Source organism: Myxine glutinosa, chromosome 6 (genome assembly GCF_964187855.1).
Source record: "Myxine glutinosa chromosome 6, kmMyxGlut1.1, whole genome shotgun sequence".
Lineage (NCBI taxonomy): Eukaryota > Metazoa > Chordata > Myxini > Myxiniformes > Myxinidae > Myxine > Myxine glutinosa.
In genome coordinates this window covers 21,875,753-21,893,704 of record NC_136266.1, presented here as the reverse complement: position 1 = coordinate 21,893,704, position 17,952 = coordinate 21,875,753, and the positions used below count along the sequence as shown (strand labels likewise).

Below are 17,952 nucleotides of genomic sequence, written 5' to 3'. Positions count from 1 at the left end.
CACTCTCCCGTTACACCCTCTGTAACACTCACCACAGGTGCACACTCTTCCTTACTTCTGACAGCGCACTCTTTCCTCATGCACCTGTCCATCACACACCTTTCTCGCGCACACTCTCCCGTTACACCCTCTGTAACACTCACCACAGGTGGACACTCTTCCTTACTTCTGACAGCGCACTCTTTCCTCATGCACCTGTCGGTCACACCCCTTTCTCGCGCACACTCTCCCGTTACACCCTCTGTAACACTCACCACAGGTGGACACTCTTCCTTACTTCTGACAGCGCACTCCTTCCTCATGCACCTGTCCGTCACACACCTTTCTCGCGCACACTCCTGCGCACACTCTCCCGTCACACCCTCTGTAACACTTACCACATCGCGCTTCCATGTGCTCCCTCGCACACGCGCTACGACCGACTCACTCTCGCCAGCACCCTCACTACTCCTTGGCACGCACTTTTTCCTCACACACCCCAGAGTCGGACTTTCTCGCACACCTCCTCTTTCGCACACCAGACCTGTCGCACACTTCACCCACGGCCTCTCACGAACACCCGGGTCTATCTCGACCCCCAAGCTCCTTAAATCCCCTGGCGCATCATACGCGCGACCATATTGGTCACCACTTACACCGGGTCCTCTTCCTCTTCGCTTCTCCTCCATCACCTGCGAATCCCTCATCCGGTTAATGAGCACGTCATCACGATCCAAACACAGACTTTGGACCAATTCTTTTATCTCCTCTTTTATTTCTTTCTTATCCCCTCTCCGTCGCTTCTTAATTTCGCTCATCCCTTCTTCCACTTCTTCTAATTTGTGCTTCACCTCTTTTATTCCCCGGTACGTCTCCTCAAGCTCGTCCTCCAAGGCTACCTTGACCGTTTCCATGTGCGTCCTCACCTGCCGGTCCTTCGTCTCCATTACCTCTACCACCTCGTCCAACCTCGTTGTCAGTCCCTCACGTACCATCTGACATTCCCTCTTCGTCGCCACCAAGTCATCTTTTAGTTCTCTCTGTGTCGCTTTTAAACCTCCTAATACCGCAGTGTTCCTTTGAACCTGCTCCACTAACTCCGTCTGTCCCACCGTCAGCTGCTCCACCTCCTGCGTCAGGTCCTCTATGCCCCCTTGTAACTTTACAGTCCCCTTTCTCACCTCCTTTTCCATGTGCTCCTCACAGTGCCTCACCTCCTCGCGCACTCCTCCGACCTCCTCACTCACTCCTCTTCTGATCTGCTCTCCCATCACTTGCATCTCCTGCCCAGATGCCACCCTCATCTGCTCCATTTCCTCCCTGTGAGCATCCAGTTTGGTTTCTACCCCCATTCTGACCCCCTCTATCTGCTGCTCCATTTGTTTAACTTCCCTTTCCGCTTGGTCCCTCATGTCCCTCAATTTGCCTTCCATACTGTTTTCTAACCCCTCTAACCCATTTTTCACTCCCTCTATCTGATTCTCCTGGGCAGCCATTCTATTTTCTACCCCCATTAACCCATTTTTCACTTCTTTTATCCCGTTGTCTAACCCTTCAAAATTATTGTCTATCTTCCCAAATTTCTTGTCTAACTCCTCAAAATTATTGTCTAACCCCTCACTGGTACCCCTCGCTTCGTCCCTCATTACCCCCATTTGCTCACTCTGAGCCCTCGCTTCGTCCCTCATTACCCCCATTTGGTTTCCCAACCGCTCACTATCAGCCCTCATTCCCATCATTATTCTGCTTTCCATTTCTTCATTATTCTTGTCCATAAGGGCCTTCATTTGCATAAAAAACAAATTCCAATCCACCGGGGGCGCTGCCACGGTCGCTGGCGCGGTGATCAGCGAGGCGCCATTTTGCGCGCCCGCTTCTTCGTGCGTGACGGCGCTATTTTGCGAACCTGCCGCCCTCACTGCTTCGCTCTCCTCCTGTCCCTCATTTTGGTCCTGGATCGACCCTGCTTCACTCTCCCCTACCGGACCCCAGCTGTCTTGATCCGCCATAGCGCGACTTGCAAAATTCGAGTTTCGTAAAACAAATACAAATTTCGGCCGCTCCAAATTTTGACCAAATTTTTTTTTTTCCTCTATTCGTTTTTTTTTTCAAAATTTGGTCGGGCCTCGAATCTCACTCCCGACACCAATTGTTACAGATACGACTTTGATGGTATGGTGGGCCGAGCGGAATGGCCGCCGTATCCGTACAAGTTACCCCGATTGCACCCGGGGTTGACTAATCGCGCTATGCTAGACCAATGAAGGAAAAAGAAGACACCCGGCTGGGTTATAATGACACAATACGACACCAGGGGTTCAGTTCTCAAGACCTCCGGAGGAGGTTATATTAAGGCGGAAGGTTAGATTACAGGGACAAGAGGGAAACATAGGAAGGTGGGCACTTAGACACAACCTTATATTATTCCCGACAGACCACAGAGAAACAGGACAAAAACTGACTCACACGGGGATTGATGGCTAGGAAAGCGGGTATTCGATGGCCAGCACAAGGTGCACCTTGTGCTCAGGGACAGGATGGCGCGGCCCAACAGATGCACGAGGTCTCTCAGCGCTCGAGGTGGCGTCTTGTCGTCTCAAGCTGGGGGCGCATCTCTGGTCACGTCCGGCAAGCGGCTGCGTATATCCGGCGGGGAGTGACACGCCCTCGGCTCGTTAGCTCCGCCCAGATGGAATCGGTCCGCCCTTCTTATTGGGTGCGTGCGGGGGGGGTTACTGGCTCCGCCCCTGACGAGGAGCTGACAGCCAGCCCCTTCGGGGTAACCCCGTGGAGCGCATGGTCTGGAGCTAATCGAGCCGGTGTGAGGACGCATCCTCCCCCGCTCCGCCGCCATCTCTTCTGTTGTTGTTGTAATTGTTGTTGTAGTTGTTGTTATTGTTGTTGTAGCTGTAGTTGTTGTTGTTGTTGTTGTTTGGGGAAGAAGATGGGAGGAGGTATGGGAAGGTCCTAAACTCACTACTGGTGCCATATAATCACATTCTGGTGCAACGAAGAGTCATAATTAATGGAAACGAGGCCTTAACTGACATAGATTAAGAATAACTAGGAAGATGTCCGAAAGTTGTCTACGTGTGGTGCGGTGGACCTGGGCACGACATTTAATGGGGGAATAAGGGGAAGGTCGGCTCTACTGATTGTTATTTACATGCAATGGGACTAGGGAATGGGGGATTGGGGAAAGTTGGGGAGTATTGGAGAAAATAGGGGAATATTTACAAGCGGATATGGAGGCCAAATTCCATATTCGCAACAATATATATATATATATATTTCTCTCTCTCTTTCTCTCCAGTTCACTGTTGTAGTGAAAAGAAATAGAGAGGGTGTGCTAGTTCGCTTTCATTCATATTAATAGCTGTGGGAGTTTTGGGACCTCTTTGCTGTGTGACGGTCCTAAATAAATGCCTCTAGTTGTGCCGATGTGGACTAAAATATAGATGGATACCAACAGTGCAAGAAAAACATGCATTGCGTTTAAACAAAAAGAATGGAGAAAATTTTCCTAAACTCCTCCAAAGTTGAAGCAATGTCAGGTGATAGCTGAATGATTCACTCTTTGCTTATGGAAAGTAAAGCACCATGTGCATTTAGCGAGTGATTCAAATTGGGCCAATGTCATTGTCTATCATGTCGTGTCAGGCCTACTGGAGGGTCAGATCTGGAAACACCCTTGTGAACGTCCATGCCATGGCAGACCATAACTTATGAGTGAAACACTTGCTAAGGAACTGTCCATTGGTATTGGAATGTGGAAACAATAACCCGCCAGCATTTCCGTTTCCCTGCAGTACTCGTATGTTATGAAGCTTTCATTCAATGCTTTAGCAAAAGGATGACTGTTCAATAAATGTGTTTGGAGAACTCTTAAATTAAATGATCATCACAATTTCAAACAATGATTATATTATAGCTCCATAGGTATGCGGCTGAAAGCAGCAAAACGAACTGCCTGCCCATGAAGATTTAAATGAAGACCTTTTTGGGCATTGTTGAAATCAGCAGACTAAGTGTCGAGAAAGTCCAATGTCCATACAAGGCCACGTTATAACTCGACGTGCAGGACGTATATATGGGAAGTAATGGAAGGAAATTCATAGGAAGCAAATTCCCAAGTTCACCTTCATCATGAGCACAAGGAGACACGTCTGGCATCCCCGTGCTCCCCACAATCGTCTCGCTCCCCATTTGAGATTCCACAGACAGTTTCACTGAATTGCCAACCACCCCCAAATGAACAAATTCCTCAATCAGCCAAACAACTCCACATAAACGATACTCACCATGCAAGCAACTACTCCAAAGTCAACTACATTCACTGTACAAACAAGCATGACCATGTAAACTGTATTCATCATGCAGGAAACCACCGCCATTTAAAGAAAATTCACTCTGCAAATATCGTCAAACTTGGAGGCAGCAGAACACAGCCCAGAATTTTGGACAGATGCCACCAAAAATAAATAAATAAATATCATAATGGGATAATATGTGAGCAGCAGAAAAAGTATGTGAATGTGAATTATGGCAATTATCAGATTCAGTTCTTGAAAAGCATTTGAGGTTGTTGAGTGTGAAAACCATGTTTTAGACAGATCAAGTGAAATTTCCAATTGTAAAGGAATGTATATATGTTTGTATATATGTATGAATGTATATATATATACGATGAAAGACGATGTGTGTGTGTGTGTGTGTGTGTGTGTGTGTGTGTGTGTGTGTGTGTGTGTGTGTGTGTGTGTGTGTGTGTGTGTTTGTGTGTGTGTGTGTTTGTGTCCTCCATAACTCCAAAACCATGAAACTCAGCGGCCCCAAACTTTGCAGGCATACTAAGCGAACTCCAACTTTGTAGGCATACTAAGCGAACTCCAAAGGTGTGTGCATGAATGTAAACTGGGTGTTTGTGTTTGCTTAAACACCCTTTTGAAGACAATTTAGGTGGTGCTCATCACAAAACAAAAACAAAGTAAGCCTTACCAAAATTGTGGTGCGCCATCTTGGTCACCCTCTGTCACATCGCTGGGTTCTTAAGCCGCCATTTTGTTTAGGCCTATTCAAACATGCCTTGGAAACACCAGGACCTCTCATGGACTAATTAAAGTATATAATCAAAATATGGATTCAGATTTGAGGATCGGAGCCCATGGACTAATAAATAAGTATCGAAATCTGAACTGGAATTTAAGTTTATTTATGATTGGATGTTAATGTCCAGGTTAACATCTAAAAACTTAAGAAATTAGGGATTCATATAAATAAGTGTATTTATGCATGTGTAATTCAGCCATTGGCTGCCAGTCATGCTTTTAATAAACCATTTTTTATTTTGATTTGATTTGAATGTTCAGAAAATAATCGTGGAATACACGTTGAATTAAAACATGGTTAAAGAATTAAAACGTTCTCCACTGAGGATAAAGGGAGTGTCCACTCTCAAGACAGCACAGAGCACACCATGTCCAAGTGGCAAGTGCCAGTCTTACCAACGTAGGAAGCACAATTTATTCAAACCCTGTCATCGCCATTCATGTCGAAACAGGGAAACGTGGCCCCGTGCATATCCCGACCCGATAAATGATTATGGGATGATTTAAATGTCATTTAAATGTCATAAATGGATTAGTTAAACCTTGTCAATAATTGTAGATTATATCACGACAACAATTTAAGTTAATAAGGTATACGTTTCATTTTCCCAGTGTTCCACCCTCTTTCTGCTTCCACAGTGTCCCATCCACTTCCTGATTCGACACTTTGCTTCTTGATAATACGTTTTATTTAACGTACACAATAAATATACAAGTACATTTTTAAAATCGCCTTTCCATTCCACATGGAATGCTTTGGTTCTATGTGTAAACAATTTAAACATAAGCTGAGGTTACTGACTAGTCTCCGTATGTACACATGTTCAAGTAAGTGCACTAGATATGAGGAGTAAATTTAACATAAATTTATTTTTGCTGCGAAAAACAAAACAAATAATGTCTACTTTATGAAATTGACAAATAAAACTTGCCAAGCTTGTCAACCTGCTTTTCAGAACATATATTGCAACGAATGAAGCCCTGTGTCTTAATTCCTTGATAGCTTGAAATGTACTCGGTTTATAAGTAAATGTGGGACTTGACACCAGTTCAAGTAATACCCTGGTGACTTGAGACTTGACTTGAGACTTGCCCTCAAAGACTTGAGACTTGCTTGAGACTTGACTTGATTGTTTTGAGGCGCCAGTGTCTAACCCTAACCTTTCAACTCTACACCCGTTTGTGAAACCAACCCCACCACAAGAATGCAGGTGCAAGGCTAGACTTTCAGAGGGTTTTTGAGAGGCTATACACACCTTGAGAACCCACCCTCAATCTATTCTTCAATTTGGTACAAACAGGAATGAGCAGGGTCAGCCTCAAGTAACGTTTCATTTGCGATCCACAAGCTTTATCAAGCAAAGGACCATATAGAGCATGTGTCCGTTTTTACAGACCACCATAGATCCACTTTCTGTGTGCTTTTTGATCCACTTTTATTAGGGGACCATAGGTACCCTTTTGAAATCGCTCGGTTTATTATTATTATTATTATTATTACTAGGACGTGCCCGTACGTGGGTGCCCGTTCCTTGCCAAAAAAAAAAAAAAAAATGTCTTCGCCCATGCATGCATGGGCGTGCCCATGGGCCCATGGGCGTGCCCGTAAGTGCGTGATGTGACCGTACAATGAATGTATCGTCCCGACGCCGCAGCTCGGATGGCGCTGCAGTTAATCGGGCCTGTATCGGCAGAGTTATTATAAACGTGTACTACAATCGATCGTACCTTACAACAATCAACACAGATTGCAACGTCAAATAAATGAATACGCTCTCAAATGTGCCGTCCGAGGCAGCGTCTGCTCGCCACGTTCAGCGTCACTATGACTATCCGTAAGTCCGGAAGTGACGTCCTCATTTGACTGTCCGGAAGGTTGCATATCGCAGTTACGATGAATCGCAAATTAGTTTTAATTAGTTTTAAAACATAGTTTAACGCCAACATAGTTTGCCAACGTGAAATAAATGAATACGCTCTCAAATGTGCCGTCCGAGGCAGAGTCTGTTCGCCACGTTCGGCACACGTGATAGCTCGCTGCTCTCTGATTGGTTGAATCGTACCCCTCTATTTACATGAAATGGTTTGGTCCAAAGCGAACGGCTTGCGAGTACGGTGACAATCCCCCCCCTCTATTTACATGAAATGGTTTGGTCCAAAGCGAACGGCTTGCGGAGTTTGGTAAAGAAATCGCCATAGCTCGGTAACTACTTGTCCGATTAATATGAAACCTTGAAAAGGCACATCCTCGGGTCCCCAGCAATATACCTGGCAAGTTTCAAGTATATCGGACCCGTGGTTGTCGAGAAACAGCGGTCACAGACAAACACACAAACACACAAACACACAAACACACAGACACACAGAGATTACTGGAATTATAGATAGATGATTCCATGAAAATTTGTTGGCGACCTACAGGCCAAACCGTTGGTCAGATGAACTTGATACCTTGACCAATTATAGTATGTCACTTGATTGGATGCACATCCTAATTATGACGTCATAGGTCACGTGACATGGCGGCCATATTGGATTTTTTGAAAACCTTTAAAATGCATCCCTGCCTTCATTTGTCGATCGATTGAGTTGAAACTTTGACCACTTATGGTATGGCACGTGATTGTATATATATCATAAATATGATGACATCGGTCATGTGACATGGCGGCCATTTTGGATTTCATGCAAATCTTTAAAATGCATCCCTGCCTTCATTTTTCGATCGACTGAGTTGAAACTTTGACCACTTATAGTACGCCATGTGATTGTATACATATCATAAATATGACGTCATAGGTCATGTGACCTGGCGGCCATATTGGATTTTATTAAAACCTTAAAAATGGATCCCTGCCTTCATTTTTCGATCGATTCAGTTCAAACTTTGAACAATCGGATCCGGGCTGCCATTGTCAACGACTCTGGCACGCGCTCGTCCAATCAGGATGGAGCGGCATGGTCCCCGGATCATCACTGCCCGCAGTTTTAATTTAAATTTGATTTTGTGATCCACTTTTGTGTGCGGAGGAGATGACCCTTTTAGTGTTGAAACAAAGAAGGTCATGTCATCATCATTGGGTAACTACTCATTCCTGTGTTGTAAATGTCGTGATCTATTGTTATAATGACGTATGATGTTTGTCGTAATGATGTCCATACTGCTTAACATCCTTCCGAGGGAAGGCACGCACATTTATGAATAAACCTGCCCGTGAAACACCGGAATGAGAGTTTATAGCTGGGCTGGGATTCAAACCAAGGCCAGACAGCTTACATGTGAGTGTGCGTACCTCTAAAGTCTAGACCATCCTGTCAGCCAATTCATTCACTTGAGCTAGAACAGCCTGAGTGTATTATTTCTCTGCACATTTATCTTGCATTTAAATTTCCCAAGTTTCTTATCTTACTATAATTCACCAAATGTCCGTCCATCCATTCGAAGCTACCGCAAAAACGGCTGAAGCGATCGCAACGATATTTTGGGTGGGTAATCCTGGGGCCCCTGGGAGTAAAATAGGCTATATTGTTTTTCCAATTTTTTCAGGTTTTCCAAACACGATGGAATAATATTTACCGATATGAACAGTGATGTGGCTTTTATTGAAATTCTACAAATACTGTTTAGATTTTGATGAGAATTATGAACCTGCCGCGAATGCGGAAGAAGACCGATTACGGCAACGTTTTTCATGGAAGTCCTTAACGAACTTGCTGTCCATGTTTGACGTGCGACTGAAGGTGCTACAGGAATGTGGAATGTATTGGTTTCATGCTTTAGCATTCGCCGTTTCTGCATTGTCTGTTTGCTTCTGGCCTCCCACCCGTGCGTAGCACGGGTACCTCACTAGTTGTATAAATTACACCTTTTTGTAACTCCTCCCAGGTTATGAGTAAATAATTTTCACATGATCTCCCTACCCTCCAACCCTGCTCCTTCCAACAGGATTTCAAAATGTCCCCTTACTATTTGTTGCTCCCATTTATAAAATCTAAATTTTGATAACTGTATATCTGAAAATTTAGCAAGATAACTTAAATACAGCAGACTACCATTAAAACAATGCCTCTGAATTAATTTTGATATAACTGTAGGAAAAATAAATAAATAAACGATTTGATGAATAAATAAGTATGCAATAATTATTTTGCTTGATATTTTGCAATTATCTCGCCAGAATCCATCTCAACGACTATATGTCTTAATGAGTCTATAGTACTATGCAGTCAAAACATCCAGGTTGTTATCATGTAAGAAGTTTGTATTTGGGTATCTGATTTCTACATGGACAACACAAAACGTGAAGGTTCACCTCCACGGGCAGCATCTCTTGGTGGTGGCTCCGGCTGTCCGGGCAAACAGCGTGATGCTGACGTACTTCGCCGCTTCACCCCCTCAACCGTCCGTCGCTCCTCTGCTCCGAGTAGCTCACGTGATGAGGCTACGCTCCCAACTTTTGCAACAATGGGCAGAGAGGGTGAGCTGTGGCCCTACAGATCTGGACATTTCTACCAGGCAATGTGCAAGGCTGTGCAGCTACTCCGCAGAACCGCTCCACGTACAACCTTCACCAACAGTTCTCAATGCTATACCAATTTTTCTTAATGGCATTAACCCATGGACATTTCCAATAAAACTCAAGGCCTTATTTGCACTGCCATACTCAGGAAGCATTTAATTCCCCCCTTGTTAAGGCAAGCAGAGTGATAAGCATGGTTTCGCCATCCGACTTTGTTAAACACAAAACAGAACACGATATGCATCTCCATTGATCAATTCATGGAAGATCTTTGTGCTGAATCTGAAGAACAATGTCACACGGACTAAAAGTGGAAGACCGATGCCAAAAGAAAACTCTTTTGTTTATTTAAGCTCATATTGTTTATCACAATTGGTAGCCACCTGACTGACTGATGGGAGACGGTCTGCGAATAGCAGGAGATGAAGACAGCGTCTCACATGACTTCTGTCTGTCCCAGTCAGACCACGAAATGGGAGACACAAAATCTGCCTGGTTCCAGCCGTCCTTCATTTCAGACAAAGAGGAAAAAAAGAAAAGAGAAAAGCGACTATAAAAGCCACGGTTAGACGTCGAACTTTATCGCTCTTGTTCCTGCCAGTCAACCATTTATCAGCACGCGCGCAGTCTTTCATAATGCATGCTAATGTTCAAAAGTAGGCGACGGTAAAGTTCGGGCCTACATACTCTTTGTACATATGGCATAATATACTCTTGCGAGGTTCTGTGCACAGTGCCGGAAGGGAACAGTGTTTGAAGTCATGGATTTGCTTGGTTTTGGGCAGCAAGGCACCGGTGAGATTAGCAAAACATTGGATATACGAAGCCAGAGGATCTGAAACAAAGCAGGGCCAGATGCCACCACTCCAGCCTCATAATCTCCAAACTCTTTCAATTAATACCCCAACTTCAAATTTTCTCTGCTTCAAATGATGTTTTGTATCCCAAGGCTTCTGATATGTTGTTGATTGTTACAAAGGTTGTATGATGTGGTTCAAAATAATATACGATTACAACCAACGGTCTGTATTGATGGAGGTGATGCTGACCTTCTTGTAGAGACTACGCAGATCCCGGTACTGCCACATAGTACACAGAACCTGTGCTGCGGCCCGAACCACCTTGGGGGGATGTCTGCGAGACAGAAACAATGATTCACTATCAGATCTCATAAAAATGGCATTAAAATGGCTACTCGGGCTGACAAACTCGGTTTAGCTTTGCTTTCGACTCTTCTCGGAAGACGGAAATGATGGGATGGTCTTTTTTTTTTTACAAGTATGATGTTGTTGGAACAATGTCAAACCTGCGTTCTCCAATGTTTACCTGTGCATTGATTTTCCAAAAAAGAAGGCAGATTTTGTCGTCTGTTAAATGGTCAGCGCTTATGGAATGCTCGATCGGGATAAACACTTGGATTAAGATCATTAGGCTGCACGTTCATATAATAATTTTCATGCAACTCAGGGAAAGACAATCCACCAAGCATTCCCGGAACACAAAGCCTGGTGTTGGCTTAGCGGTTAGGGTGCAGGCTTGGGATCCTAGGATCCTGGGTTCGAATCCCGGTCGATCGCTAAATTAACACCAGGGGGGTTGACTCAGCCTGTCATCCTTCCGAGGTCGGCAAATTGAGTACCAGCTTGCTGGGATGAACGATCCCGGTGTGTACCCCGGTTTAGAATAGGTACACCGTATCCCTGCGGATCGCAAGAGGCGACTAAGGGTTGGCGCCAGGAAGGGCATCCGGCCATAAAAACATTGCCTCAAACAGGAAACCATGATTGTCATGGGGCCCGCAAGGCTAACTCCTGCTCTAGCGGGGAAAATGGCGTTAAAACGATCCTTCATTCATTCCCGAATTCCCACCTTCCTGCTTTTCCCCGAGCGATAGTGACGAGTCGATCAACGCCTCCGGCGTCCCGCAGGGCTTTGGCATTTTCCAGGTTGCGGCCAACCACCTCGTTAAGGGCACAGCAAACGGCTGCTGTGCTCACCTCTGCGCCGGTGCGTGATGAGCCATCACTTGCTGGTAGCCGCTGCACCAAGTCACGGAGCGCATACTTTCCTAACATAGCCAGGGAACACAACGCAATGCAAATGAAGGAGGCCTTGCTTCAGTGAATTCCTTGGAAACTAGCTTACAAGCATTTCGCTTTATCCTGTAAAATGTAATAAAGGTGCAATGACCCTGTGGCCACCTAGGCCTGGCAATACAAGATATTTGAGGAATGAATAAAGAGGCTGTTTTACTTGGCCCACAATGAGCCTCTATAAAGCATGATTCTGAGGACAGCTTTGGTAAACCTTCATTGGTGTGTCCAATGAAGGAAGAAAATGAACAATTCAATTGTAATACTTTGCTAAGTGTGTGAGTAATGGTTGAAAAAGGCATTACACCTTGAACGACACTCAGTAGAGCGCATACCTCCTCCAGGTTGAGCAGTTTACGTTTTATAGCCCACTGATAGGCCGGATCAGCATCCGACCTTAACCAAAACCTAATAATAATTATAATAATAATAATTCATTTATTTTGTATAGCGCTTTTCCAGAAGCCCAAAGGCGCTTTGACAGAGTGGCAAACATAATGCATAACAATACATGAAAACAACAATTGCAAAAAGACAAGAATCAATAGGGAAATATTTAAAGCAAAAGGAGGGAGAAGGAGAAGAGATAGTCAGGGGTTAAATGCTGTGGGTTGAATGTTGAATGCAGTGTTGAACAGGTGGGTCTTTAGTGATGTTTTGAATGTGGTGAGTGAGGAGGAGTCTCTGATGGTGTGAGGTAGTGAGTTCCAGAGGGTGGGAGCAGCGATGGAGAAGGCCCTGTCCCCCCAGGATCTGAATTTGGTCCGGATGGAGGGGGTCAGGAGGTTGGTACCAGCAGAGCGGAGGTTGCGGGTGGGAGTGTGTCTGGAGAGGAGGTCAGCCAGGTAGGATTGGGCCAGGTTATGGAGGGCTTTGTATGTCAAGAGGAGGATTTTGTACTGGATTCTCTGGGGGATGGGGAGCCAGTGAAGCTTGTAAAGGTCACGTGATGTGGTCACGGGTCCGGGAATGGGTGAGTAGACGGGCAGCGTAGTTCTGAATGTATTGGAGTTTATTGGTGATTTTTGAGGGTGAACCATAGAGGAGGCTATTGCAGTAGTCCAGACGGGAGGTGATGAAGGCGTGGATGAGGGTTTCTGCAGCCGTGGAGGAGAGGGATGAGCGGAGACGGGCAATGTTTTTCAGGTGAAAGAAGGCTGACTTTGTGATCTGTTTAGTGTATTTGTCGAAGGAAAGGGTTTGGTCAAAGATGACGCCAAGATTCCGGATGTGAGGGGAGGTGGATACTGGGATACCGTCGATGTTGAGGGCAAAGTTATGGGTGGATTTTGTGAGCGTTTTTGGGCCAATGATGATTATTTCAGATTTATCACAGTTAAGCTTGAGGAAGTTGATTTGAAGCCAGGATTTTATTTCAGTGATGCAGTTTGTCAGGATAGAGTGGGTGTCGGTGGAGACGGACTTGGTGGAGATGAAAAGCTGGATGTCATCGGCGAAGCAGTGGAATTGGAGACCATGACGGCGGATTAAGTGACCGAGCGGGGACAGGTAAAGGATGAAGAGGAGGGGGCCAAGAACTGAACTTTGGGGGACACCTTGGGGGAGGGGAGCAGTGGGGGATTTGCAGTTATTGATGGAGATGAACTGGCATCTGTCAGAGAGGTATGATTTAATCCAAGAGAGGGCAGTGCCGGTAACGTTAAAGGTGGATTCAAGTCGGGTGAGGAGGATAGTGTGATCGATGGTGTCAAAGGCAGCGCTGAGGTCGAGGAGGACGAGAATGTTGAGGTTGCCAGCGTCAGAGGAGAGGAGAAGGTCATTGGTGATTTTGAGGAGAGCAGTTTCAGTACTGTGCTTGGACCGGAATCCGGATTGGAATGTTTCATACAGGTTATTGGCAGAGAGATGATGTTTGAGTTGAGTGGCTACAGCGCGTTCCAAAACTTTTGACAGAAAGGGTAGGTTGGAGATGGGTCTGAAGTTGTTTAGGGTGTCAGGGTTTAGACCAGGTTTTTTTAGAATGGGGGTAACAGCAGCAATTTTGAGGGAAGGTGGGACGATGCCTGTAGACAGGGAGGAGTTTATTGTTGCAATGATAAGTGGAGAGAGAGCAGGGAGGGAGGCTTTGACAAAGCTGGAGGGGATGGGGTCAAGAGTGCAGGTGGCAGTTTTCATTCCTATGAGGAGTTCAGAGAGGTCAGTAGGGGAGATTGGGGAGAACCGAGACAGGGGATGGCAGGACAAGGGGGGGCAGGTGGTTGGAGGGGGAGCGGGTGCGGCGGTGGTCAAGCTGTTGTAGATGTTGTCAATTTTGCGTTGGAAGAAAGAGAGGAAGGAGATGCAGTTGTCTACTGTGAATGACTGGGTGGTGGTGTTCAGGGGGCGGAGGAGTTTGTTTATTGTCGAGAAGAGTGCTTTTGGGTTTCCGGAGCCAGAGTGGATAATTTGAGAGTAGTAGGCAGAGCGGGCGTGGGAGAGGGCATCTTTGTAGTGTTGTATGTGGTCCTTGTAGGCTTGGGAGTGAACTGTGAGACCCGTTTTATTGCGGAGTCTTTCAAGTTGGCGAGCACGAGTTTTCATCAGGTGGAGTTCAGGGGTAAACCAGGGAGCAGAATGGGTGAAAGAAACTGTTTTGGTTTTTACAGGCGCAAGCTGGTCAAGGCAGGAGGAGAGAGTGTGGTTGTAGTAGTCAGTGAGGTCGGAAGGGGTGTGGAGGTCAATGAAGGGAGAAGTGGACATTTTTTCAGAGAGGGTGGATGAGAATGAGGTAGGTGAAAGAGCGTTTAGCTTACGGAAGTTGATTGTGCGATAATGCCTTGGTGTTGGGGCGGGGATGTTGATGGTCAGAGTGATGGCTAAGTGGTCAGAGAGGGTGAGGTCGGAGCCATAGAGATGGTGCAAATTTAATCCAGTGGAGCAGACAAGGTCCAAAATGTGACCACGGATATGGGTAGGAAAGTCGACATGTTGAGTGAGGTTAAAGCAGGTGAGTAAATCAGTGAAGTCAGTGGTTATTGTGGAGTCAGTGGAGTCCATGTGGATATTGAAATCACCAAGGAGGAGGATTGAGGGGGAGAGGGAACATAGCTGGGTCAGAAAGTAGGTGACCTTTACCAGATTCAAACCTTTACCAGATTCAAACCTTTACCAGATTCAAAACTTTGCCAGATTCAAACCTTTACCAGATTCAAACCTTTACCAGATTCAAAACTTTGCCAGATTCAAACCTTTACCAGATTCAAACCTTTGCCAGATTCAAACCTTTACGAGATTCAAATCTGGTAATCTCAGAAAGTAATAATGGGCTAGTTCTTGTCACTGAACCAACTCATCCACCAAATTTTGTCAAACTTCGTCCACAACTTTTTGAGATATCATGTTATATATAGTTTTTGGCCCCACCTCTCAAAGGTGAAGAATCACTGAAAAATTATAGTATCTGGATTCAGATCCAGATCTTCACCAAAATCGAATCAATTCTTCCTTCCCACACAAACATAACCTGTCCACCAAATTTTGTCCGAATCCATCTAAAACCTCTTGCGATATCCTGCTCTCAGACAGACAAACAGCCAGACAAATGGAAAGACAAACAGACAGACAGACAGACATGGGTGAAAACATAACTTCCGTCCAGCTTAGGTGGCGGAGGTAAAAACGTTTTGATCCAAGTTGACAAACTTTAATACGAGAGTTAAGGGGTGGCTCAAAAATTTGAGCATGGCTACCATATTGAAGATGTCTGCCATGTTTTGTGAAAATCCAAATATCGGTTTGACAGAAGAGGTTCAAAATGTAAACACATGTGTACAGACATACAAAGTGCCAAATCATAGGCTTCCAGGATCAGAATTCCAGGATTCCTAAAAATGAATTCAGTGTCTATTACTTCGCCAAAAAGCACAAAAATGCGGTTTTCAACTTAGTGAAAGAAAAACACATGAGTCCAGTGAAGGAACATCTAAAGGGGGTTATGAGAGGATATGAGATGAAAAAGCCACGACCAATGGTCCCTCTTCATAAAACCCATGACAATGTGCACCCTCCCTGAAAAAGCAGTGACAGTACACAATCACCAAAAAGTGTTCAGAGTGTGCAGCATTCCTGAAAAGTTCATAACCGTGTTCCATTCGGATAAAATTAGCCGTAATGTGTACAAAAAGACAGCCAAAGAGAAAATGACAGAGAGGAAAATTTGAATTACAGGTGATCTGAATAAGTGTAAAAAAATCATGAAAACAATCTTTACAGCCCAACATGTTCATTTTGAGATGACAAGATAAGATAAAAAAAGTTATATTTCTACAGCAGAGAAAGCAAAACCATTAGGATTGGTTGGAGACGTTGAACACAGGATTTTGATGTTCAAACAATATTGAGTCAATCAGCTAGGCCTTTTACGATGTTATATCTGACGATGCGTCAAAGACATCCCAGAAAAAGAAAGAAAACATGATTGGCCTGCTTTGCATTCCCAAATGATCACATAGCTCAAGGTTCTGGGATCCCAGGTCCCAATCTGAGAAACTATGTTGATGCGTCCATATCCTTTGAGTGAGTGTCTGGCCTTCTACTGTCCTAGTGGATTTTTATGCAAACTCCTCCATGAGCCTTATCGTACTGTTAAATAAAGATCTTCTAAAACGCTACAACAGCTCAGACTAAGACGAATTGCGATTCCATCAATTGTTTATTACTTATAGGAAAGGAGATCGCTAATGGTATAGGAGCGATGTCTGTGTCTTGCATAATGGCTGGCGGTTGAAGAGGGAATGTCGAATTTGCTCTCCAAGAGGGGAAAACGAGCCATGCTGTTGCAAACGGATCAACAAAAGCTTTTTTTAAATGCCAAAGCCTGAGCAAATCTCATGAAAATCTACTTTAAGACAAAGTCGTAGAAGCACAGGCTCCGCATAAAAGTGAAGTTGTTTCATAATGCAAATATAAATGGATTGGCGGCATAGCGGATAGTTTGTGAGCTCACTTTTGAACTGCCAGGTCTGGGTTTGATTCCCAACCCCACGATAAACTCTCATCCTGGTGTTTCTTAGGTGTGCATATGCATTTATTACTTGTTCCATCCTTTCGAGAGATGTTAAACTGGGTAGGTGTTTGCTAATATTTGCTGGAGGACGTCAAAGAACCAACAATTTATTTCACAATGGTCAGTCACTGTGCGCTGCACCAAAAATCGAAATCCCTGCTCTAACCTGGTCACATGATCATTTGGCAGGTGCACCAAAGTTATACTCAGGCTTTATTAGCAAGGCTCAGGGGAGAATGGGCAATGCTAAGGCAAGAGCCAAGTACTTTTCTAATGGTTTACAGACACGGCTCCAGCAAATGTCATTTTGCTGATTTGCCAGACATTATTTAAACAGGAATATGCCTCCATGTATGTCAGTATGTTGGTCCATCAAGTGAATTTCAGGTTCAAATTACCCAAACATGTTAAATTGGTCACCGCATCCTAAGGTTCCTGTAACTCATGGGCAAATAGCCACTGAGTTACCATTATGTCTTTGTCCTGCATGTGATTTATATACAAGGTATATGAAGAGCTAAAATCACTGTCCAAAAAAAATAAAAAATCTTCAGTTCAGCATTTCCTCATTCAAAGTACATGTCCAAGAAATGGGAGTGATCAAAAGAGACATCTCATTCAAAGGGAAAATGGATGTTCCTTTGCCCCTATCAAGTATTCAATGGATACATAACAGTGTCCACGAAATGACTTCCTATGCTGAATTGCTGTACATCAGGAGAAGGTATTGATTCACATCGGCTCCACATGATGCAAGGTGTCCGGCGCACACAGTCTCAGCTGAATGATCTCTACAATGCATCGGCAACTGTGAATATAAACAATATATTTAGCCAGTCCGCCCACGCAGTGGGAGGTCAAGGTATTGCAGTCGCTTGTGTGTGTGTGTGTGTGTGCGTGTGTGTGTGTGTGTGCGTGTGTGTGTGTCGAGGCCACAACTTTTTAACCATTTGAGCCTTTGTCATCAAAAAAATTTTAAAACGTTTTTAAATTTTTTTTTGTATACAAGATCGAGGCTCGTGAAAGAGCGAACATTAATCACACAAAAAGTCAAACCGACACATAAAACACAAAATAAGGGGAGCAGAAGACAAGATGGGGAGAGAGGGGGAAGGACACAAACACAACATTTGAGAGCAGGGACATCGAGAGAACTGTGGGAGGGAGAGGGCTTGGGGGGAGGTGGGAGAGGTATAAAACATATGGACACTGCAAGGACTTCCAGGAAAGAAGTTGGAATTTCAAAAAAG

The 17,952-nt window shown here is 44.7% G+C and overlaps 1 protein-coding gene across 7 annotated transcripts in view; it reads right to left on the bottom strand.

Annotated features, from left to right (window-relative positions):
• Positions 1-17,952, bottom strand: part of LOC137429642 (catenin delta-2) — a 580,920-nt gene that overhangs the window by 22,847 nt on the left and 540,121 nt on the right. For 5 of the 7 annotated variants that reach the window (XM_068119734.2, XM_068119735.2, XM_068119737.2 and 2 more), the window contains 4 exons: positions 11,474-11,672; positions 10,654-10,738; positions 9,988-10,111; positions 9,398-9,538 (listed from right to left, as the gene is read on the bottom strand). In XM_068119734.2, coding sequence (XP_067975835.2) covers positions 9,398-9,538; positions 9,988-10,111; positions 10,654-10,738; positions 11,474-11,672 — 549 coding nt within the window. The remainder of the gene's footprint in view (positions 1-9,397; positions 9,539-9,987; positions 10,112-10,653; positions 10,739-11,473; positions 11,673-17,952) is intronic. The other 2 variants (XM_068119736.2, XM_078779667.1) reach the window with 1 other exon arrangement.